This window comes from Protopterus annectens, chromosome 6.part0 (assembly GCF_019279795.1).
Source record: "Protopterus annectens isolate FY-2018-M chromosome 6.part0, PAN1.0, whole genome shotgun sequence".
Classification (NCBI taxonomy): domain Eukaryota; kingdom Metazoa; phylum Chordata; order Ceratodontiformes; family Protopteridae; genus Protopterus; species Protopterus annectens.
The window spans coordinates 1,367,757,679-1,367,782,840 of record NC_056737.1 but is presented as its reverse complement, the minus strand read 5'-3'; the positions used below and the strand labels follow the sequence as shown (position 1 = coordinate 1,367,782,840).

Genomic DNA, 25,162 nt, shown 5'->3' with positions numbered 1-25,162 from the left:
TTGGAATGCCTTGGAGAATCTCATAATACAAAGGAAGAATTCAACGTTAAGTTTGCTACTAGAAACATTAATAAAAGGTGTTGCTTGTAGAAAGGTTTGTAAAACAAAGCAGCATGAGACAGATGCAAGAGAGTTTCACCCACAAAAGCAGCAATAAAAATCTGATTTTAACTAATTTACAAACAAGACATACTATTGCTAATAAGGGTCTATATTATATCATCAAAAGCTTAAAAAAGCGAACGCTGATTGATCAACCTAATTTAAGTGAAAGCTTACAATCTCGAACTGTCAGATCAGCGATATTTTTTCCCAGGGAAAAAAAATCGCTGATCCAAAACACATACACACAACACAAGCACACCAAACAAGCAGAAATCCACACACATACACCTAAAATCTGATACCTAACCCTACACTAAACTATGCACACACCACTAACTACCCACTTACCTTAACCCAAACCCTAACCCTAAGGTCCGTCACTATCGCACACTCACCTCACCCACTTCCTAACCCTAACTCACTTAAATCCGCCCTAACCCTCATGTCCACTCAATCGCACACACACCTAACCTGAGCACTAACCCTAACTCACCTAAATCACCCTAACACTCACATCCACACAATCGCACACTTACCTGAATCCGACCGGTAACTTTCCACCATAACACTGAAAATACCAAAGCAACAGAAATGGACAATCAAATTCTTTCCCTAGGAAAAAAATTGAGTTTCTGCTGCTTCAATATTTTGCAGTTTCGCGAAAATAAGTTCGATCAATCAGCGTTCGCTTTTTTAAGTGTTTGAGGATATAATATAGACCCGCTAATAAGGATGTAAGTGGGCGATGGCTCTAGGGTGCTATTAAAAATATCAGGATGAGAAAAAAACTTTGACGATTACCAGTTTTACTGTTTATTGAGCCTGAAATGAGTGTTGACAGAAAGCTAACTGTAAGGCTAAGTATATACACAGGCAACCTTTTTTATATATGAAAAAAGGAAAGTTAAGATTGTTGAAAAACCTAGTTAAAGAGTAACTGTAAACACAGTTAAGTGCTCTGGAACTATCCCAGGCAAAAAAAAAAGTCAAGTGTCATCATTGTGCTTGTACATTAAGAGTAAATGGACTACAGGGTTAGAATATTATCTTGTATTTGCCTGTGAGGCGTGAGGCTGAGTTATAATATCGATGTAATATCGGAGTTGTCTGATTTCAATCTCTATGGTTTTCCATATGGTTTGGATCTTAATTAGGTGTATAGTAACATTATCCTGAATTTTATTACTTGGGTCAGTTGTGAGATTAGTGCTCTGGATGTTAACTATTGTTACATTTTAAGGCATCCACGTTTTGCTTAAAGATTACTGCACATATAATTGAACATGTATTATACAGTGTCAGCGGTGCAACTGGTAGCACACTCACTTTTGCTGCAGAAGGCTGTGGGCTCTATTCTCACATCCATTTGATTGATTGCTGACACTGTAGTGCAGCATAAGGGAGTGTTGCACTTCAGGTGAGATGTTAAATTGAGGCCCCTTCTGCCTGAGTTGGTGGTAGCTCAGGTGGATGTAAAAGAATGCACATCACCTTCTGAAAATGGTAATTCCCCAATGCCTTGGCCAAATCGTCCCTAGTAGTATAAATACCATATCAGGTCTCCCCTAAATACAGGCTATTAGCCTAGTGGGACTAATCAGTCAGCTATGGATAAATTAACTGTGGAAGCTTGAAAATATTTGCTGTGTAATTTATTTCATTCAACTTGACTATTAGTCATTCTGTTTGTTTAGTTTTACAATGTTTTTAACAGCTGAGAGGACATTAATCCACCATAGAAATAAACTGCCTTAATCTTAGCTTTATAAGCTTTTTAGTATATATTATCATTAAATTAGCCTGTTGTAGTTTGTATTGTTTTTGACAGGTCACACCACTACTGTGACAGTTTAATATATATGCCCTTTTAATTTTCTATGTCTATTGTTCTTTCCTCAGTATTTTAATACAACAAGGCAGCTTATTTATTTTTGTACATCTCTTAATTTTCATACAGCCAGTCATATATCAAATGGGATGTCGTCTCTCCATTCCCCTTAGTTGTATACTAATGACTTGGGTAACTTCTTCTCTGATTTTTGAACTATAGATTAGTACAGAATTAAAACACCTTGTTATTTAAGGTACAGGTTCACATTAATAAGATAATAGCATACTAAATGTGTATGAAACTCAATGATCCATCCTTTTCTCAGTCATTTACTATTAATGCTCAGAAAACAGTGTTGAAAACAATAGGCTGTTCCTTCCATTTAATAGACCTGCTTTATCTTGTATTGTGCAGGCTATTTAAACTTTTTTGGGTAGTGCAGCATCTTTTTAAAAACTGGTCTATGTTGTTCACATAGCTTAGAATGGAAATGTAGAGCTCTGTGTTTTGTGTATTGTTTTATTTGAAGCATCTTCAGAAATATCTTAGATTCAGTTTAGGGTGTTTTTCTGTAGTATCCAACAGTTTATCAGGAATTATTCCAGAGAATATTTTTTCTGGATTATGTGGTGGTTATTGTTCAGATTGTTAGTATACTTGATACTTGTCCACTATAACCATCCTCTCGGTTTTTTCTTTTCTGTTTTTTTTTTGCCTCTGCTGCCTGCCAATCATCACCCCCTTGCTTCCCATCACAAAGGTGCAAATCAGTTTGGAGAGGCCATAATTCTGGCACATTTCAGGATAGTTTACATTTTTTCTTCTTGTGTCTCTGAGTATGCACTGCACTCTCTACTGCCTCCAGCAGACCACAACCCTTCCCTCCCACCCCTCCTTGCCTGGCTCCTCCACTCCTGGATCTTCTAATTGAATCCTGATCACCTGTGTCTTAGTAAAGGCTCCATTCCTTTTAGATTGTTTGTCCATCACAATCTAGCAACAAATGACTAGAAAAAGTTAAATAGAGTGATTTTTTGGAGTTTTGATACCAAGGAATTTCTTTCTTGTTAGAAATCCATTGTAGAGACTGCTACAAGTTAAACAGCCACATTGAATCCTGCAACTTCTTTAGTTTCCTTTCTCTGTACTCTTAACTTGTATTCATTGCAAACTCTCATACAGATTGTATCAGTTCTAGTTAAAAAAACAGCACAGTAAAATTGTAATAAAACTGAATATCTTTAATCATGTATATCCAATTTCAACTGCGGTGGTGGTGCTGCGGTAGCATTGTCGCCTCACAGTAAGACATTGTCCTGTTCGATTCTCAGCTAGAGCGTCTTCTGTGTGGTGACGTGTGAATGGGTGTACCGTCGTTGAAGGTTGTGCATCAGGGCCGGCAACTCGGCACATAAAAATCTACTGCCAATCATTAGCGGACCGGAGTTCCGCTGTGGTGACCCCTAACCGAGAAAAGCCGAGAGACACAACAACATGTATATCCAATTTCAAATCTGATAAAATAGCTTCCACAGAAAGATTTTCTTTAAAATTGCTTTTGACTGCTGGTAAAGATAGACAAAGTTGTAATCATTTGGCCAGTTCAATTTCTGTGACTAGCTCTGGCATTTTCTACAATGATAAGCTACAAGTGCCCATGATGGCTGACCCAGGAATTATCCTGTCAGCCAGATTATGTCCTGCATTGTCAAATATTTTCACATTATAATATATACTTTACATTATAACTGTACCTTTGAAATTATCTTTTACCAAAAGCATTAGAGAGCTGCACTGGATTATTTTTGTTTGAGACACTTCAAAAGCTGCTTTGACTGTCCAGTACTCTGTGATGAATTCAGGGATGCTATTTTTGCATTTTTTTTGCATTATTTGCATTGCATGTAAATACATTATAGCTAATCCTTTTAATTTTTTATTGTTTTGTCTGCTTTACTCTACTGTGCCCACTGTTTGCATTACTTCTATTTAGGCTTATTGTGGGAACTATCTGGAAGAAATATTAGTTTGAATGGTGAGAGTACACTGAATGCTGCTAAATCAGGGAAGCCTAGCTTGATCTGGACAAATTTACAGTTGTCTTTTAACTGGTCTTTATTTTTTACTGTCTGCTTTATACTGAGATCAGTTGAGAATTCCAGCTGGCTTTTAACAAACGCTGACTCAGAATGCTGTGCTTGCCTGCTCCTGCTTGAGACATTGCAAAAAGCTACTTTGAAGTTTTGACACTAATGAATCCAAATAAGTTATTTTTGTTTATTTATTTTTTGCATTATTTGCATGCACTTAATTCACATCACAAATTTATATCACATTTGTGTTATTTTGATTGCCCTCAGGGATCCCACTATTCATGACTTCCTTTTTCTTTTTGTGTCAAACAGTGTAACCAACATTAGAAAAAAGAGATTTCAATCTACATCAAAGAATAAATGAAACTAAGTGGAGAGACAGGTTCATTACCCAGCACTTCCCCTTGAACTGGAATAGCCTTTCCTTGCATATCAAACAGAGTGGTTCTTTCTCAACATTCAAATAGAGTTTAGACAAGTGGACAGGTACCATAAAATACATTCCAAATGTATAGGCCTTGTCCTCTTTGAAATGGGTGGTCAAGCCTGAGAGTGGTTATTGGCATGGCATTTGGTCTAATAGCCTTGTATTTCCGATGACTCCTACGAATATGTATTTATTCTAGTTTTGCAACATGAATAATTTTTACAGCCACATTTGGCATATCAGTAGCACTTTGAAATGTCTAGCATTTCTATCCAATATGTATATATATATATATATATATATATATATATATATATATATATATATATATATATATATATATAGTATACTTGAGAAATTATGATGCAATGAAATCAAATAATGCTTAACTGGATTGTCACTTTAAAGAATATCAAAAAAGTGGCATGATGTTATATATTATAATTCAAATATGACATCAATAATGGATTAATAAATGTAACATTATATAAGTAATTCTATCAATGTGTTCTGCTGTAATGCAGCAGTAAATGTTAAGGTTAAAATGTATTACACAAAGTTTAACAAAAGACAGATATAATATCTCAACAACATATTTCATGGTTATCAGTTTTTTGCTTTACTTGTTACAGGTCCAACAAACCTTGCTCTGGTGACAATGAAGAAAGTCGACTGATTCCTAAGATAGACAAAGAAAGTGGTCCTGCACCAGGTGGTTTATCAAACCCAGTTTCTTTTCCTAATATATCATTTCCAAGGCCACAAAACATCTGTGCAAATTCCAGCGATACAGTGAGCTCACAACAAGTAACATCTGCTCCCAGAACCGGATATGCTAGTTATGATGAGGATGAGGTGGGTATTTAATAGCGGTTAACAATACAACGTGTATGATGTTGTTTACAGTTTAGTGGGTATTTAATAGCGGTTAACAATACAACGTGTATGATGTTGTTTACAGTTTAGTGGGTATTTAATAGCGGTTAACAATACAACGTGTATGATGTTGTTTACAGTTTAGTGGATATTTAATAGCGGTTAACAATACAACGTGTATGATGTTGTTTACAGTTTAGTGGATATTTAATAGCGGTTAACAATACAACGTGTATGATGTTGTTTACAGTTTAGTGGATATTTAATAGCATTTAACAATACCTGTATGATGTTGTTTTCAGTTTAATAATGTTATCTGCTTGGGCACATATGAGCACAGTCAGGAGTCTATAAATGTTTATTCTCTGTCCCACTCTTTCATCGCCCCTAACACTCACTCTCCCCAGTATTCTTTTCACTTCTTGTTTTCTGTCAACTGCCACAGTAACATTGTGACCCACCTGGCCTGCTGAAAATTCAACATGTAGTTATTTTGTGCAAAAAAAAAAAAAAAAAGTATTCTGCATTTATAGTTCATCTGTCATACTACTAAATGAGATTAGTAAAATGCCAACCTTACAGATATCTGTCATGCGTTCTCCAACACCATTCCCATCATTCATCTCTTTTGCTGTTATCCCTTAGTCTTCTGTTACTATAACATTCTCAAAGAAAGTCTAACTTCGATTTTTTTCTTAAGTATTGATGCACTATTTGCATATAATTGTAATTAATAACCTTTACACCTTTTCACAACTACTGATATACATTGTGTATGTAGTTGTAACTTAAAGCTTTTCTTCTTGGGATTTTTGCTAAAAAGGGTGTTTTCAGCCCCATCAGACCACCTTCATTAATAAATGCAAATAAACATGAATGTTATCATGTATGTATGTAACCAGCATGTTAAGCATGCTGAAAGTGAAAGCAAAGGCATTATTTAGGCATCAAACATTAAGTGACTCATGTTTTATACTGAAAAGGGTAGACATAGCCATATGTGCAGTAAATATTCTTAAATAACCTAACAGTAGATCTAAAATGAACTGCATTGGTGCCGCATACCACACAACCCAACCCTCAGAAATTCTACAGCATAGTGAAATAAATAAAGAACTTTGGAGTTAAGCACATTTGTCCAAAAAATGAAGACTTCATCTGAACTGTTTTTACAAAATGTCACAGGTTTAAATAACCCATTTAGCAGTCACATTGCCAAACCATTACCTAGTTTTAAAATTCAGTTATTTAAATAATACAAATAAAACACTTCATAAGTTAATTATAAAATGTACATTCTAATGTGTTTTTTTTTTTTTTTGTTACCATCTCATCATTCCAGGGAGCTTAACAATTAAAAACAAGTAAGCATTTAAAGAAAACACCTACATAACAGTAAAAGTTCCAAAATTGTTGACATTCATAGTTTGGTGGCTCATAATTTTAACTCACTATTAATAGATATGGTGTAATTTAACACAGGAAAGTGGAATACATTAAGCTGCAGCTGCCAAGTCAATTCCCTGTACTCTAATTTAATTTCCCTTGGGTCAGCCCTATGTTGGATGGGAACTTGCTCAAGATCAACCAACAAAAACTTGGCGCATTGTTTACACTTTAGAGTGTGTCATTTTTATTTTCTAAATTGCAATTGTGTTCATAAATGTGCGTGCATATGGTTCTCTCCAGTTTACTTGCATAAAAATAGTGAAATTATTCAAAGAAACAAAATAGACGACTCCTTTTCTGTCAAGTATATATTTCCATTAAATATTAGTTCATTTTTTTTAATATGTTAAGCTTTAATTTTGGCCCTGTATAGATGAACTTACATTGTCTACAGTGACCACATTTCACTTGTCCCTTTCTATTGCATGTACTAACATTTGTTTTTAGGTTCATAGGTTCATAGGTTGGTACTAGGCTATCAGCCCTAGGGCCTATACAAGCCTAGCCATAACAATTCCCTGGCTATTTCTTCCCACATTATTTACTTTCCTGGACCCCTGTCTAGCAGGGCGACTGACGTGATCCCTGGGGTGAATTTCCTTTCTCCCATCCAAACGTCAAGGTTCCTCTTGAAGAGGTCCAAAGAGGCACTCTGCTTGACATGTATGGGCAATCTATTCCAGAGTCTGGGGAGTCTCTGGGTCAGGAACCTATCCCTCCAGCATGTTTTGTTTATTGTGATGACATGGTTTAGATCCCTGGAGCGTGTAGCTCTGAGGGATTGGGATTTCTTTAAGTGTAGCATGTCCAACAGCTCTGGGTTTGACATGGCCTTGTATGTTAAGCAGAGATCGCCTCTGAGTAGACGATATGCGACAGAGTATAGCTGGAGTTTTTTAAGGCAGTCAGCGTAGGGCATCTGCTTTAGGCCTGTGATTCTTTTAGTGAGGTATTCTGAGGCCTTTCCAGTTGTTGCAGATGTCTTGAGAGGTACATACCAAATGGGGCGTTGTATTCTATAATGGGTCTAATGAGGGATAAGTACAGTGGGACAATGACCTCCTTTTTTCTGGATGAAAAGCCCTTCGTGATGAGGTGTGCCACATAGAAGGATTTCCTGACTGTTGTGGCGATGTGGTTATCGAAGATGAGACCATTGTCCACCTGTGTCCGTAAGTCTCTTATCACACTTTCTGTGTTTAGTGTACTGCCACCTATATGGAAATTCATGGATACATGTTTTTTCCCAAAGGGGATAACAATACATTTCTTGGCATTGAGCTTGAGCCCATGGCTCTGGCACCAAGCATCTGTTTCTGTAAGGCCCTTTTGTAGAGTATCCACATCATTTGGGGATTCAATAATGGACTGTAATAACAAATTTTCCTTTATATTTGCATGCTTTTTATATGTAAAATCTGGCCCTTCACCCAATATATCCAAGGCTCCATCAAATCATCTAAAATTTGTCCAGTTTGCTTTCATGATACTTTTTATAGTGTTGGTATCAGACCCAAACCTGACTACCATTGTTTTGACTCACATTATCACCGTTGACAGGAGTTTTTTGCAGTTAACACAACTGTTAATAGCTGATATCCCTCCCCCTAAATTAATTTGTACTTGATCCCCCTGCTCTGCAGGATTTCATCCCTTAGTGTTGATAGAAGTTGGTAGGGTTGCTCTCTTTTTTATCTATCCAAATTTGCAGTTCATATTTTATGTAGTGCCACCAGAAATTATTCTAGCAAGCCTCTACATCTGGCATTTACCAAACCTTTCTTTTGCTATAAAGGGTGGTGACTTTGAAAATAAGATATGAATTAGAGAAGACAGACTTCCTGTATATGGTCAAAACAAGCAAACCTGTTTCCATGATCTTGCTGACAGTTATACGTAGATAGTTTGTCATTACATGGGAGAAATTCTGAGTGACTTTAAAAAGAAACTGGTCCCATATATGTATTCCAGAAAGTCCTTTAGTGTTTATTCACAGCCAGTCCACAAGATATAAATGTCATCCAGAAATCTTAGATATATGTTAAATATTTGGAAAAGGAGAACTGAAAACATTTTTCTGTTCCAAGTACCATATAATTAGAGTGGCGTACAGTCAGGTATATAATGCCCCCATAGCAATTCCACTCGTTTGTTTAAAAAAACTCCCTCAAAATACATGAAATTGGTGTTCAAGACAAAGTATCATAAAAATGTTAATATCCACATTTGAAATAAAATCACATGCTAGGAGGACCTTGTGGAACCATTTCAAGCCTTTTACATGTGGGGTAACACAGTACAAATCCACCACATCTAAGGTAACAACAATCTCTTCAGTTGAAAATGCTTGTTGATTTAAATTACCTAACAAAGTCCCAAGAGTCTTTCACCATATATGGGTGGTTGTCATAAAATACCTTCAGCCCTCTGTCAAGGTAAACTAATAGATGGTGGGTTGTAGATCCCTCTGCAGACAAAATGAGTGAAAGTGGGGCTTGTGTATGTTTTTATGCACTTTAGAAATACAAAAAAAATAAAGGTATCAGAGGCTCTACTGCTAAATAGCTATAGATGTCTGGGGTAATAACATGTTACAGCATCATATCAGTTAACAAATGATCAATTTTATAATAAGCAACATTAACCTCATTTCTAGACCCCCTACAATACTGGTTACTGTTATTGAGTAGTTAAAACATTTTACATGAGTACACTCTATACATCTCATGATTACCATGCCCCCTCCCATACTGGTCTTCATTATCCGGGTATCCCTATTGCTTACTAAATCATAAAGAAGCTGTCTTTCATCCTTAGTTATGATGTTATAGTCCTTCATTTTGTGTGTGCTAGCTCTAATAAAAATTTCACACAACCTTTCAAACAAGGTGATTGCAGGGTTAGAAAGGGTAATAAATGTACTGCTTCTAACAAAGTACTATATCAAGTGTTTTTGCTAGTAGTGTTTTTCTCTTTGTTCTGAAAATAGAAAGCTAAATTCAACTTCCTAGTGAACATTTTTAGTTCAAGCAGGGTGTCAGTTACGTCATTTTTTTTTTTCTAGCAGGAACAAACATAAAATGCTTTTGGAGCAAATTATGTAAAATATCAGAAATTCCTAAATTCTGCATTTAAAAATATTAAAGCCATCACAAGAATAAATAATATTAATGGTCATGATGCTAAACGCTAGGAGTCTAAACATAAAACTGTACTAATTGCAAGCATTCTTAACCATGGAAGATGCTGACATTTGCACAGTCACAGAAAACTGGTTCAAAGCTGTGGAGAGCACCCCAGCCTTACCTGGTTACTCATCCTATCATACATTCAGACCCCATCCTGTGGGCAGCAAAGCCAAAGGAGGTGGAGTTCCAATATATATTAAAGACATACATGCCTCCAGGCTGGTCAAACAGTATGACGCACAGAACACACTACAGGTGCAGTTAACCATTGACAAGACCCCTATTCAAATCATAGCTAGCTATAGGACTCCAACTTTGACTCAAGATGCCCACTTCGGCTATCTGGACCTCTTCAAATTTATCAAGATTTAACCCTTTACCCTGATCCTGGGTGACTTTAACTTCCCAAACATAGATTGGAAGAATTACTCATGCCAGAAAACAAATGCCCAGAGATTCCTCAATTTTGTCAATACAAACACCTTGGAACAGCTAGTCAATTGCCCCACAAGAGGTGATAGTATCTTGGAACTGGTATTAAGCGACATAAGTAACCACTGCGGCATCCCTATAGTATCATCGTCCCTGGTAAGATTTGACCATAAAATGGTCTCTTTCAAAGTCACCATCTCCCCTGACCCCTCTCTAGCTAGGGTCAAACAAAAAACTTCTCCAAAGCTGATAACAACCTCTTGAGGGATGGTATAACCAGCTTCACAGCCCCCTCCTTCTCTGTAGGAAATGGCACCAATGTCCAAATCTACACCAAAGTACTATACAAGCATTTATATAGATTCATGGAATCAGGAATACTGGATAGGACAAACTCATCCTCCACAAGGAAGAGTAAACCTGTCTGGTGGACATCTGGAATAAACAGACTCTATAATAAAAGGAAAAAATGCTTCCCAGGACCAAGAAGGAGCAGGTGCCCAAATGGAAGCAATTCCTCCTTAGCCTGAACAAGCAAATAAGAGCACTAGTGAAATCCTCCAAAGCAAACTTCGAGTCCAGATTGTCCAAATCTACTAGACAATCATAAGGCATACTTCACATAGGTCCGCAGTCTCAAAGGAAGCACCTAGATCTTCTCAGAACTGGTGGTCAAGGACACCACATACACAAATGCCTTAGATACAGCCAACCTGCTGTCTGACAGATTCAGCAAAAACTTCACCCCTTTGTCCCCCCATCAGCAAATCAGGACATTCCCAGTACCTGACCCCTTCCCCTTATATCTAGGGAACAATTCATCACTTCCCTCTCAAAGGCAAAAAATACAGCATCCATAGAACCTGATATATCCCAGGCTGCATCTTATATGAACTCAGGCAGGAACTTGCAGCACTATTAGGCTTCCTATTCACCCAAAGCCTCTAAACTGGCTTCATCTCACCTGAGTGGAGGGCAGCCACTGTCATCCCTCTGCACAAAGGTGGAGCATCCACTGATCTGGGAAATTATAGACCCATTAACCTAACTAGACTGATCTGCAAGGCCATGGAATGGATTATCATGGGCCTCATTAACAAGGATATTGGCAACCTCCAAACACTCAATCCTGCACAGTTTGGCTTCATCAAGGGCAGTTCATGCCTGCTACATGTGGCTGAATTCTTTGAGACAGTCACCAAAGCCATGGACGAGGGGAAGAAGGTGCACACCACCTACCTTGACCTGGCCAAATCCTTCAACACTATTCCCCACTCAGGCATAATAGATAAACTCTCTCAACTAAGTATCACTCTGTATGCTACCAGATGGGTAGCAAACTGGCTCATGGATAGAACCCACCTAGTCAAAATAGGGAAGTAACCTCAAGCAGTAGACTTGTAATGAGCAGCGTACCCCAGGGATTGGTCATGGGGGCTCTGTTATTTGGGATATACTTTTCTGAGGTGCAGGCCAAAATCAGTGGGCTATGACTGACCAAATTTGCAGATGACTGCAAGTTGGGTGCTGTCATCAATTCTCGTAGTGATGTGAACATCCTCCAAGAGGGTCTCACCCAAACAAATGACTGGTGCCAGAAACATGGCCTCAAGCTGGATACCAAAAATTGCATCATCATCCCCTTTGGGGAGAGTGATGTCCCCAGAAATTATCACATTAATAACAAGGTCTTAAGCACACAATCAGTCGTGAGGAATTTGGGCACCCAGGTAGATAGCAACCTGACTTTTGACCAGCATGTTGCTTCCATTGTATGGAAAGCTTTCTACATGGCCCACCTCATAAGTAAGGGTATATCATGCAGGGACAAGGAGGTTATAACATCCCTGTATTCTTCCCTTATAAGGCCCATTATTGAGTGCAATGCCACTTTCAGCATGTACCTCACAAAGCACATGCAGCAGCTGGAGAGATCCGAGAGGTTCCAAACCAGGAGAATCCAGGGAGTCAGGGACTCAAACATCTACCATACACAGATAAGCTAAAAACCCTGTCCCTCTATTCAGGTTCATGTAGACTCCTCAGAGGTGACCTCTGTCTGGCATACAAAGCAAGCTCAGACCAACTTATATGGGACTGCTGCATATCTGCAAGTCAAACTCCACTCGAGTAACCCACATGAGCAACCTCAACCTTGTCTGTGACATCTAAAGGACTTGCTGGCGGGACAGATTTGTGTCCCAAAGACTCCTCCATCTGTGGAATAGACTTCCTCTCCACATTAAGCAGAATACATCATTATCCCTTTTTAAGCGAAACCTGGATAACTAGATGGGAAACAAAAAATATACCCCTGGGATTCCACCTGTGCCCCTGCTGGACAGGGGCATTGGGTGATGACTTGGCTAAACAGGGCCAATAGCCTAGTAACTTACTATGATCTTATGATCCTATTTGTAAATTATGACCATTGTCAATTCAACAATAATTTGCTCCAAGACCATACCCAAACTACTTACACACACACAGCAAGCATTCTCCTCCATTGAAAACTGGATGACCAACAACCATCTTGCACTCAGTCCAAACAAAACTAAACTTATTCTCTTCACACCCAAAAAAAAAACACCATTATAATCAAATCAGACTTTAAAATCCACTCTCTAAAAAAAACCAACACATTAGAATTTGTATCACATACCAAACTGTTAGGTGTCACCATTGACGAAAGCCTAACCTTTGACCAGCACATCCATAATAACATTAAAAAAACACACCAAAAGCTAGGAAATTTCTATAGACATAAACACTTCCTTATCCCCACTACCAAACAAACCATGGCCTCTACCTTCCTATTACCATCCCTAATATATGGTGCCCCCCTTCTCAGCAACATTCACACATCCCTAAAAAACAAAATGGAAACCTGTTACAACAAAATCGCCAGATTTGCAACTAGTGCCACCTGCTCCTCCCACCACTGTTCCTCACTTCTTTTACTCAAGTGGCTCGAACTACCACAATACCTTGTTCACCAACTCACTATTGCTCACAAAATTATCTACAAACCTCTCGACTGTCCAGCCCCTTCCTCCATTCTAACTCAATAGCACCAAAACAGACCCCTTAGATCAACAAATGAAACCCTGCTGCTTGTCCAAAAATCCACACTCCCTGCTGGCCAAGCACTCTACTCTTTCTCCATCGCCAAGCTCTGGAACTCACTCTCATCACCTCTCAGAGCCAGTAGTGATGCTAGGCCCTTCTATGAATCCCTTCATCTTTATCTATCTGCCCACTGGCAATGCTCCTGCTCCACAACCTATATAACCTGACACCAATCTGTTCCTCTCTCACTCATACAGTTATCCATCTTTCACACCATCAACCCACTTTCTTCTATCTCTTATAACTTATGTGTCATCCACTGTATTCCATAGTTTGTCATCACTTTTTTACTGTACACCACCCTCTACAATGTGCAGTCTTCTCTCTCTTCTTCTGTATTTGAGTTTTATGTAATGTTATAGTCACAGATGTTAAACTACTTCATTGCATATGTAAACATTTTTGGCGTGCTGCAACTAATAGTTTTGCTCTACTCAAACTTGTAATTTAAACTGTATGTAGTATTCATGTCACTTTACTGTATGTTACTTATGTCAGTACACTGTATATTGTTCTTATATCTACTTGGAGCTTTTCTCCCAGGTCTCCACTGAAATGGGCTCATTTTGGCCCAGTGGACATTCCTGACAAACAAATGTAAAATAAATAAATAAATTGTCACTTTCAGTCTTGGTGAAATGTTCATTAATACAATTAGTATATTCATAGTAGGTGAATGTAAAAGCTGAAAACTCAGTCCCTTCAGAGGAAGTAGAACCATCTAAAGAGATGTTAAACTCACTGGTAGAACAATCAGCCTGGAACAAGACTAGTTCTATCCCCTCCCTCTGCTTCTCCCCTGTCTCTGTTTGGGTGTTGTCCCCCTGTCGTCTATATTGCTGCCTGCTGGCTATCCTTGCAGAAAGTCTTAAAGGAGCATATTCTTCCAAGCTTATAGGATTCGAAGATCTACCTTCTGCTGTGCCCCAGGATAACAGCCCTGGTTGTTGTCTATAACATTAGCTGCCACTTTTGAGCCAACCTCATTCATTCTTTCACAAAACGTATGCTTTGGAAAGGGATATGCCATGCTTAAATTGTATTAATTTATGTTATACTAGATCTTGTAAACATTTTTGTTTTTCAAACTGTCTATTAACTTTTCCACTGATTTAAAAATATGTGAATAATTGTCATTTTCTATTGTAAATAAAAAGTCACTAGTCAGTTTATTATTAATGACTTGTATTTTGCCAAACAGATGTTCAATAAGTCTGTCATTTTCTTCAATAATTAAGCCTCATGACTTTAAATCCCACCTCATCAAAAAAGGGTGAGAAGATTTTTGTGAAATTCTTATTTCCTGGTAACACTATTTGGAAATTTCTAGTCTTAGACCTTGTGGCACCAGATTGTGTTAATACAATCTTTAAGGTCATGTTTCTTCACTTGTAAACTTAAACTTGTACATTTTTTCTCAAAGGAACACAACAGTGAATTAAAGCATTCAATAGTTGGTAAGTTATGGTCCAGTGAAATATCATTTTTTAGCCATGTATTCAAATTCAAGGGTGAAAAAGGTATATCACTGGCTCGGTGATCACTACCATTAGGAAGATAATCAGAATTGTTCAAAGTTGGCTGCCTTTCTTACTGACCAAATCAAAAGCATTGTGAGGCTGAACATTATAATCCAAATGCATTGTCCCATCAAAACTTTGTCCCGGGTGATTAGTACAACAGGAATAAACCCTGGGAATGCAGTGTTTAGGTTGTTCCCTCACTCCAGCAGGGATATTCAAAGTTGCAGAATTGAACGTTATTGGAAAGTTCAGTAAAAGTAGAAATATTTGCTGAAATGTTTTTAGGTGGCAATAAAAGCTATGAACTCAAACTTTCTTCTCAAGTAGAAATCTGAGTAGTCATCACCTGAGTCAATAATTCAATTATTTTTGTCCAGTTCCCAGTTAGCTGTTTAAATTCAGCTTCAGCAAATTTAATTTCATTGCAGGCAAGTGCAACCTGGTTGTCTTCAACAGTAGAGAGGACATATCTCTCAAATGTCCCAATTTTCACAGACTGTCTAGATTTTTGCCCGCATTTTTGGTCTGTTCCTCAAAAATTTGTGTTTTTCTGTATTTTGTGGCAAATTAGTGAGGACTGAATTCACTATACAATGATAGGCATTTGAGTTTCAGACTTCATATCCTTCAGAAAATACCTGGTAACTCAAGACATTTTATTCTAGCAACTTTCTAAGTTTATGCAAGTAATATTTAACATCTGTCCCTATTTTGGGGGCTTTGCCCCTCATTATTTTTGGCTTTATCCAGATTTTGTGTGCCAACAGGTTGAGAGGCATGAGAGAGGAGGTCCTGTGATGATATAATTTCTACCTCCATAAACTAGGAACCAAACACAAAGGAGCTTCTAGTGCCAAGAAACTAAGAACCAATATGAAATGCACCAAGCCACATGAACCAAATCTCAGGAATTCTTCAGCATAACAAGAACTGGAGTTAAGCACTTTCATCCAAAGATCAGAACTTCATCAGAACTGTTTTTACAAATGTCACAAGTTAGCCCATTTAGCAGCCACATGACTAAACCATTAACTAGGCTTAAAGTGCACTTGCCCAGTAAACTGAAAAACAGACAGTTATTTAAAATACAAATAATCCACTTCTTAAGTTAATTATAAAAGTTACTTTTTAATGGAAAGAAATACTTTTAGGTTTGTTAACATTCCATACTTCCAGGGAAATTAACAATTAAAAATAAGTAGGTATTTAAATAAAACACCCATAACACAATATAAGTTTACTTATTTTTATTTATTTATTTATTTGACGTTTGTTTTCCAGAATAGTCAATTGGGCCACAAGGAGCCTATTTTCAATGGAATCCTGGGGAGAAAAGCTCCAAAAAAATACAAATACATAATACAGAAAGTACAAATTTGCGGTATACATGTCTGTTAACCGTTAAAGTGTTAGTAAAGAACAAATCAAAGAAATTTTGAATTACAAAAATTGCATCAGATTAAGTAAGTAAAAAGAATTTTTTTTTTTTTTAATTACATCAGGTATAGTCAATCTTCAATGAAGGCACGGCCATTTATGCATGTCTTTCGAATGCCCACCCAACTGCGTGGAGGACATGCAGACTCTACACAGAAGGGAATGGGCATTCAAAAGACATGCGTAAATGGGCGTGCCTTTGTTAAAGGTTGGACGTCGAGCTGGCACCTTGGCGTTCATCAAAATCTACTGCCAATCATTAGCGGACCGGAGTTCTGCTGTGGTGACCCCTAACCGGGAAAAGCCAAAAGACAACAACACAACATCAGGTACATTAAGTCATTGGTCATATACATCATTCGTGATGGAGAACTATGGGAGGCAGTGATAGGCAAATGAGTATGAAATCTGACAAGAAAGTATAGTTAGAATTAGGTAGGATGGGAGCATGAGCATTTCCATTGTGAAGTAAGGTGTGAGTGCAGTGAGGTTTTAAACAAGGAGAGACTGCTAGTAGTGCAGATAGGAGAAGGGAGAGAGTTCCAAAGGCGAGCTAGAGTAAAGTACATCAGGTGATTCCCAGCTGGACGTGTGGGTTTGTGCAATTTAATAAGGTTTTGGGAATTGGATCACAGGAGTTGTCTGGTTTGTACATTTGAAAGGTGTTTGCTAGGGAAGGACAGCGAGATGTGTTATGAATGAGTTTATGTGCTTGGATGAGTTGGGTATAAGTTAGTAAGTTAGGTAACTATAGTCAACCTAACTGGTGGAGGGAATTGCAGTGGTGGGAAGAGGATCTGTGACCTGCAGCAAACTTGGATATTTTGTTATAACAAAATGAGAGTTTTGTTTTGAGGGAAGATTGTAGGTTGGTGAGGACAGTTGCACCATATAAAAGGGAAGGGATAATGTATGTATTGGCTAGTGTAATCCTGGTAGAGGGAGAGATGAAGTGACTGTGACGGTAAAGCATACCAAGTCTTTTATGAGTTTTTTTTTATATTTACATGTAGATGCTTGTCAAATTTTAATTGATCATTAATGGTTATTCCTAGTAATTTTGCATCAGAGACCATTTCTAGGGGAGTATGATTTTTGCTGGTGATTATGAAGGATTGTTTATCTATGGAAGAGGTTTTGGAGGCATTGAATAGCATACGTTTTGTTTTGGTTAAATTAAGGGCCAGATGGTTGTCTATCATCCATTGCTCAATGGAAGAGAAAGTGGCTTGTGTAAGATTGTTAAGAGCTGTGATGGAAGGGGAGGAACAAATTATAGTGGAATCGTCCGCATATTGAACGAGGCTGGAGTTTGGGATGGCTTGGTAAAAATCATTTATAAATATGTTAAATAGTAGGGGTCCTAAAATGGAATCTTGGGGGATGCCTGTGGATGCATTAAGGAAGGGTGAGGTAGCTTTTTTCTGTTTTACTGCCTGTTGCCTGTTTGTGAGATAGCTTGAGAAACACTCGGTAGAGGAAGGGGATAGGTTAAGTTTAGAGAGTTTGGTTAGAAGCAGATTGTGGGAAATGGTGTCAAATGCCTTAGAGAGGTTGAGGAGAAAAGTGGATATGAAGTGACCAGAATCACGGACTTTGTTGATTGTTTCTAGGAAGAAGAGAAGGGCAGTGGAGGTACTATGACCTGGTCTAAAGCCATGTTGTGTGGGGGTAAGAAGGTGATTATTAATGAGATGGTGTAAGAGTTGTTGGTGTACACACTTCAAGAAGCTTAGAAATAGGAGATAGGATGGTGATAGGGTGGAAGTTTGTAATGTTATTATTACTGCCGCCTTTGTGGAGGGGAATGATAAAGGCTTTCTTCCAGAGTTGGGGGACCTAGCATTCTATGATGGACCTATTAATTAATATACTGACATGGAAGGCTATTTCTTCTGCAGCTATTTTTAGGAAGTAGGAGGGAATTTCATTGGGGGCATTGGAATCAGGCTTTAATTTTAGGAGAAGCTTTTTATAGCAGATATGGAGATGGGGTGGATGGAGAAAGGTGGTGGTTGAGGGAAGGGGTTGTTAGGGGGGATAGGGGTGGGTATGGGTTGATGAGAAGCCACTGAATTATTGAAGGATGATGGTAGTTTGCTGATGGAGTTAATGAAAAAGGAGTTAAATTGTGTAGCTAAGTCCAGGTTGGTTGCATCTGGGTTGGGGCAAGGGTTTACTGTTTTACCAGAGTTGAGGAGAGATGAAATTCCTTTCCAAAATAACTTGGGATTGGTATTGTGGTTAGTTTGGAGGCAAGGGAGCCTGCAGGAATTTTTACAGGGGAATTGCAAACCCAGAGCACTGGCCCAACCCCGCCCATTCAAAGCACCACCCGCAACCCTGCCCCCTTCAACCCCCCCCAACACACACACAGCCATTCCAGTATCCCATTACTTGGCTATTTCTCCCCAGTTGCCATAAACACTGTTCAAAACTCTCTGTGTGCATACTGTTTTATGCTTTACTTCTACAATGATTACAAATATTTGCTTTTAATTTACAACTTTTATTTCAAATTTTAGGGCCTCAGGGCCAATAGCCTAGTAACCTCCTATTTTATAGCACAAACTCTGATAGACATTTGCTAAACTTAAACAAATTAATAGTCTTACAATGAAAACAGATTTAGTATTAAAACTTCTCTACCTTGGAAACTCGCATCACTGAAACAGCATTGAAACCCACATTCAAAGAAAATGCATCTGGCCAGTGGCAGATTAAGTTTACCTTTGGACTGTTTTCAAATCATATGCCCCTTGCACACATTTCAGAACCATGCATAACTGCTTTGATTCACCTTCCTGATATTAATTATAATATATAATAATTGAATGGTATCCCTTGTTAATACAGCACCACTTTGAGTATATTTTATAGTTTTGAACATTTTTTCCAGTAAGCAATGAAATAAAACATATGAACCAATAATGACAAATTGCCCAATTCAGAACATTTCAACCATAAAAGGTCACTTAAACATCTATCATTACAATCCACCAATATCAGTCAATATGCACAATCTCTGCAGAAGTAAAAGTCATCTGAATTATTTCACTTTAAAGAGATCTGAAACTAATGGAGAGGTTGTTGCTAGAAAACAGCTTTATATTTCAGTGTTTCATCTACAAATTCAGTGCTTGCTGCCCTTAAACAATAAATTGCCTATGTTACATTTAAAAAAATGCTAAGCTTGTATATTGCAATAGGAATAAGTGGCAAGTGGAAACACAGGTTCATAGTTACTAGGCATCTCATCTAAAGGAGGACATACTCAGGACTGCAGTGCTCCACCCCCTAAAAATACAAATGTGTATGCAGTGGGAGTAGAACCTACAGCCCTCTACATCAAGATGCAAGTATGCTACCTGCTGTGCTAGTAAGACTGTTTTGAAATTCTACACCACAATAGTGATACCATTTTCTAAACAAAACAGGTGCACATTTTAAGCAGACTTAGCATGAGCAGCAGTAAACTTCTCTTCCCTTGAAGATTACAATTCCTTGAAAATAAATTCCACTTGCTAATTCTAAACAGGGCATTTCACGCTCTCACTTACACATACCTCAGCCTCTGTGAAAATCTGTACAGTTGAGAATTACATCCCCCGACCTCCTTAGAAAGTGGATGGAACAACATTGTTTGCATTCGTATGCATTTTCTGAGGATATGAAATCTAAAACTCAATTTCAGTCTTCAATGATTTGCCAGAAAAAACACAATTTTATGAGAAACAATCTGAAAATATGAGGCAAAAATCTGTATAATTGTGAGGTATGACTCCCCCATACACCCCTCCCTCCCTCTTACAAACACACACATACACACACACACACACACACACACACACACACACACACACACACACACACACACACACACACACACCTTTGCCTACATACACACATACACACAATCTACTGCATTAAATATTCACCTTTCAATCTATGTTTCCAAAATCTCATATGCTTAGTTCTTGATGTGTTTATTAGCCTAACATAAGTAACCATCATGTACCTCATTAAGAGGAAGAGATCTATCAATAGCCTCATTATGCTTACCACTGCAGTCAAAATGGGGAAATAGCATCCCATTAATGGATATTTATGCCTATAGACAGGCATATAATGCTTTTGTTTGACAGAAATGAGTCTCTGTAAGCCATCTTGCCTGCTAACTGCTTGAAAGTGATGGAACATCTTGCCTGTTGCTACAATAAAGTGGCAGATACAGTTCTGAAGTGCCTTTTGTGTTATTCTATATTTCTAGAAGAGATGGAGCCACTGGTGAAAAGGGGGTGTTCAGAGATGTAAGAAGTACCTCTTATCCAACTGCAAACCTTTCTTGTTCAGTTACCATTGTGGAAACAATATTGCATTTTACTACAATGATGTAATTGTATTCCTTATGCTGCATGTATGAGTGGTAAAAATAAGTGATGGCTCAAGCCAGACTCCAAGATATTTTGGGAACTCAGCAGTATATAGAAGACCATGATCAGGGCCACTGAAAGACTTAAAAAGAGTTTTGGGGTATTTGAAAATCATTGCACTTGTTTTGCTAAGATTTACTTTGAATCCCTTTCTTTTATGTGAATAAAATGTTTGAGCCTGAGTGGCATTAGCAGAGTTACAAGATAGATGCATGTTAACAATCATCCGCTTGACTATATTGTTTGGCATGGTAACACACCCCTACCTACCTACTTCTTACATTCACACACCCCTACCTACCTACTTCTTACATTCACACACCCCTACCTACCTACGTCTTACATTCACACACCCCTACCTATCTACTTCTTACTTCTTACATCCACATACCCCTACCTACCTATTTCTAGCATCCACATACCCCTACCTATTCCACACACACATACCTCTTACATGTTTAAACACTTAAACACATACACACACACGCACATACCTATCTCTCACTTGTACCTTTGTCCGCAGTCCAAATGTCTTCTGAAATTCAAATTCTGCCCGGGAGCAGAAGATGAAGACGTAAAACCATCGGTTTTCTGCATCTGCGTGATGTGCGACTGGATGGAAAGGTCATTCTTAAACATAGGTGCCGGAAGCTGTTAAAGATTGGGTGGCAGAGGATGAGAGGGGCACTTAGTAATCTAAAAAGGGCAATTTTATAACTGTTTAATACCACAACATAGGTTCACTTGGAGGACATTTTAAGCTTAGCCAATTTTCTTTTGGTGCTTAAATTAACATTTTCTGATTGGTCTTACCTATCCCATGGCTGATAATTGTATATTAGCCCTAGTGAGAATAACTGTGATCATACCATACATAATTTTAGGAGACCCATGTAAGGGATGCAGCATTTAGGAACTGCCTCTATCCATTAGTGGCATGAGGGGCAATCCTGGAGTACATTTTCTATTACCCATCCTTAGATCCAAGTTGCATTTGAATATGGACAGATGAGCTTTGTTTTATTTTTATGGATAGTCTGTTCTGGAACAGTGGTAGCCTCTGTGTTATATAACCATGTCTCCAAAACATTTAGTTGACATACCTGGACTGAGTAATTCTGAAGCCATTTAACTTGCTGACATTCAGTAGGTCCATCTCCGTTAGGTCAGAGAATGCCTTGTATGCCAGACATGTCACCTCTAAGCACTCTGTAGGATACTGAGTATAGTAAAAAATCTTTGAGGTGGTCCATGCAAGACCTATTGTTTAGGACTTGTATCCTTTTAGTAAGGTATCTCTGAAGGTATTCCAATTGTTTCATGGGGCTGGACAGATACATGCCAAAGTGGGCATTATACAAAATGATTGACCTAATGAAAGCTTTGTAAAGGGGAACAACAACAAAATTTCTAGATCAAGTCACACTCAATTTATTTACAAGCTGTGCAATATAGAAAGGCTTTCTTATGACCCTGGGCACAGGTTGGTCAAAATTTAGGTCACTCTACACACAAGTTCCCAAATGCCAAACAATTGGGTCAGTTCTCAGAGGGCATTGTCATGATGTTAACACTAGTTATTATTTGGGACAAACCTTTCTGCCTGATGGTTAAGTCATTTAGGTATTCAATAACTGCTCCTAGTTTGCAGTCATCTCAAACTTAGCTGGCCAAAGCCCTTTGGTATTTCCTTTTGATTTTGAGATGTATATGCCAAACAGAAAAACAGTCTCAGCACCAAACCCTGAAGGACTCCATTGGTGACTGGTCTCTTCTCCTATTTTGACTTCCTGCATCCTGTGAGCAAGTTGGCAATCCAGCTAATGATGCAAGTGTTTGCTCCTACATTATTCATCTTTTGTACTACACCTGAGTAGGGGATTGTGTCAAAAGGCTTGGTCAGGTCAAGGTAATGTGGTGTGAACTGTTTTACCTTCATTCACTGCTTTGGTAACAAGAGTTGTTTATCTTTCCGTTTTTTTCCCGGTAAGGGGTCACCACAGCAGAACTCCGGTCCACTAATGATCAGCAGTAGACTTTTTTACGAAACGCCGAGGTGCCAGCTCGACGCCCAACCTTCAACGAAGGCACGCCCATTTACACACGCATGTCTTTCGAACGCTACCCAACCATGGGGAGGACATGCAGACTCCACACAGAAGGCACTCCTAAGCCAAGCCGAGAATCGAACGGGAGAACCTCTTGCTGTGAGATAACAATGCCACCTCTGTACCACCATGGAATATGCTTTGGTAACAAAAATAAAGATTAAAATTTGCCCATGATTTTGAGCCTTTCACACTTTCCTCCAGGCTGTTTTCAAACACATTTTTAGGGCCATGCATACATGTATGCATTTTTTGAGTCACCTTCCTGATTGTATTAAATTATATTCCTTGTATAATACAGCACTAGCTGTTAGACTGCATTTTAAATTTGTAGTTTTGAACAGTCTTATAGTAAGCAATCAAACAAAATGTATGAACCAATAATGACAAAACTACCCATTTCAGAAAATTTCAACCATAAAAGGCCACTGAAACTTCTGTCATTACAATCCACCAGTATCAGTAAATATGCAAAATGTCTGCAGAAGTCAGTCATCTAAATAATTCCACATTAAAGGGATCTCTAACTAATGAAGGGGTTGCTGCTAGGAAACAACTTTATATTTCATTGTTTCATCTATAAATAAAGTGGCTGTTGCCCTTGAAGAATAAATTGCCTATGTTATTAAAAAATGATAAGCTAGTAATATTGCAATAGGGAATGGATGGCAAACTGATGATAGGTTCATAGTTACTAGGTAACTCCTCCAAAGGAGGACATTCACAGGACTGCAGCATCCACTCCCTTTGAAGTACAATAGTGTAGTATCAGCGATCCATCTACATACTATGGGAGTAGAAATCACAGCCTTCTGCATCAAAAGCAAGGCTACTACCAATTGTACTACTAACAATGCAAATAGATTTGGAGTAAGCAGCACTAAACTTCTCTTCCCCTGAAGCTCTCAGCTCCTTGTAATTTTTTTTTAACATTTGTTTGCCAAGAAAGTCCAACTTTGAGCAAAGTCAGTTTTCAGCAGAGTCCCAGGGAGACTCCAGATACATGCCTTTGCAACATGGGAGGAAACCAGAGCAACCAAAGGAAACCCACAAATACAGGGAGGACATAGACTCCCCACAAAAAGAACCTCAGCCAAGAATTAAACTAAAGAACTTCTGGCAGTGAGATAGCAACACTACCACTGCACCAGTGCACCATCCACTTGATACAACTAAATCTCTCAATTTCACAGCAGAAGAAATCTGGAAAAACCTAACATTTATTTGGGGGGGGGGGGGCAAAGGGCCAAAACCAGGGACACGTTTTAAATATTGCTTGTATAATCTTAGAACGTTGCTGAAATATTGTTTTGTTTTATCATGTGTTTCCAAAAAAGATAGGAAGACTGAAGCTTAAAGCACTATCATTATTTAATGAATTCTGTTTTTAATGATTAATCTAGATGGCTGAGAGCTATGGAATCAACTCCCTGAATCAGATGTGGTGGTGTGGGTAGAGAAGGCAGGCTCTTGTACCTAAGGCTCAGGATTTGAGCCTAGGTAATCCTGTCCACCAGGAATGAGTATCTGGGGCATTACACACAGTTTCAGCATAAAATGTACACAGCCTGGCACAGAATTTTTTTTGTAAAAATATTATGACATTTTTCAGCATAAAATATACACAGCTCAGCATAAAAACTTTTTTTTGTAAATATTATGACATCTTACTAATTTTCAACTGTTTTGCCATTTACAAAGATTGACCACTTCTGAAGTCTATATTTAAGGTAGAGGTTAATGTAAATGGAGCCTAGCAGTTTCAGCATAAAATGTAATCAGAGCCCAGCAGTTTCAGCATAAAATGTAAATGGACCCCAGCAGAGACACACACAGCAGTTTCAGCATAAAATGTAAATGGAGCCCACCAGTTTCAGCATAAAATGTAAACAGAGCCCAGCAGCAGACACACACACACACACACACACACACACACACACACAGACACACACACACACACACACACACACACACACACACACGCACACACGCACACACGCAGACACGCACACACACACACACACACACACACACACACACACACACACACACACACACACACACACACACACACACACACACACACACAGCATAAAATGTAAACGGACCCCAGCAGAGACACACACAGCAG

The 25,162-nt window shown here is 38.4% G+C and overlaps 1 protein-coding gene across 1 annotated transcript in view; it reads left to right on the top strand.

Moving 5' to 3' along the window:
* The window catches only part of MUC13 (mucin 13, cell surface associated), a 117,001-nt gene that overhangs the window by 53,723 nt on the left and 38,116 nt on the right, over window positions 1-25,162 (top strand). Inside the window, exon 4 of the mRNA XM_044073755.1 lies at window positions 5,089-5,311. Coding sequence (XP_043929690.1) covers window positions 5,089-5,311 — 223 coding nt within the window. The remainder of the gene's footprint in view (window positions 1-5,088; window positions 5,312-25,162) is intronic.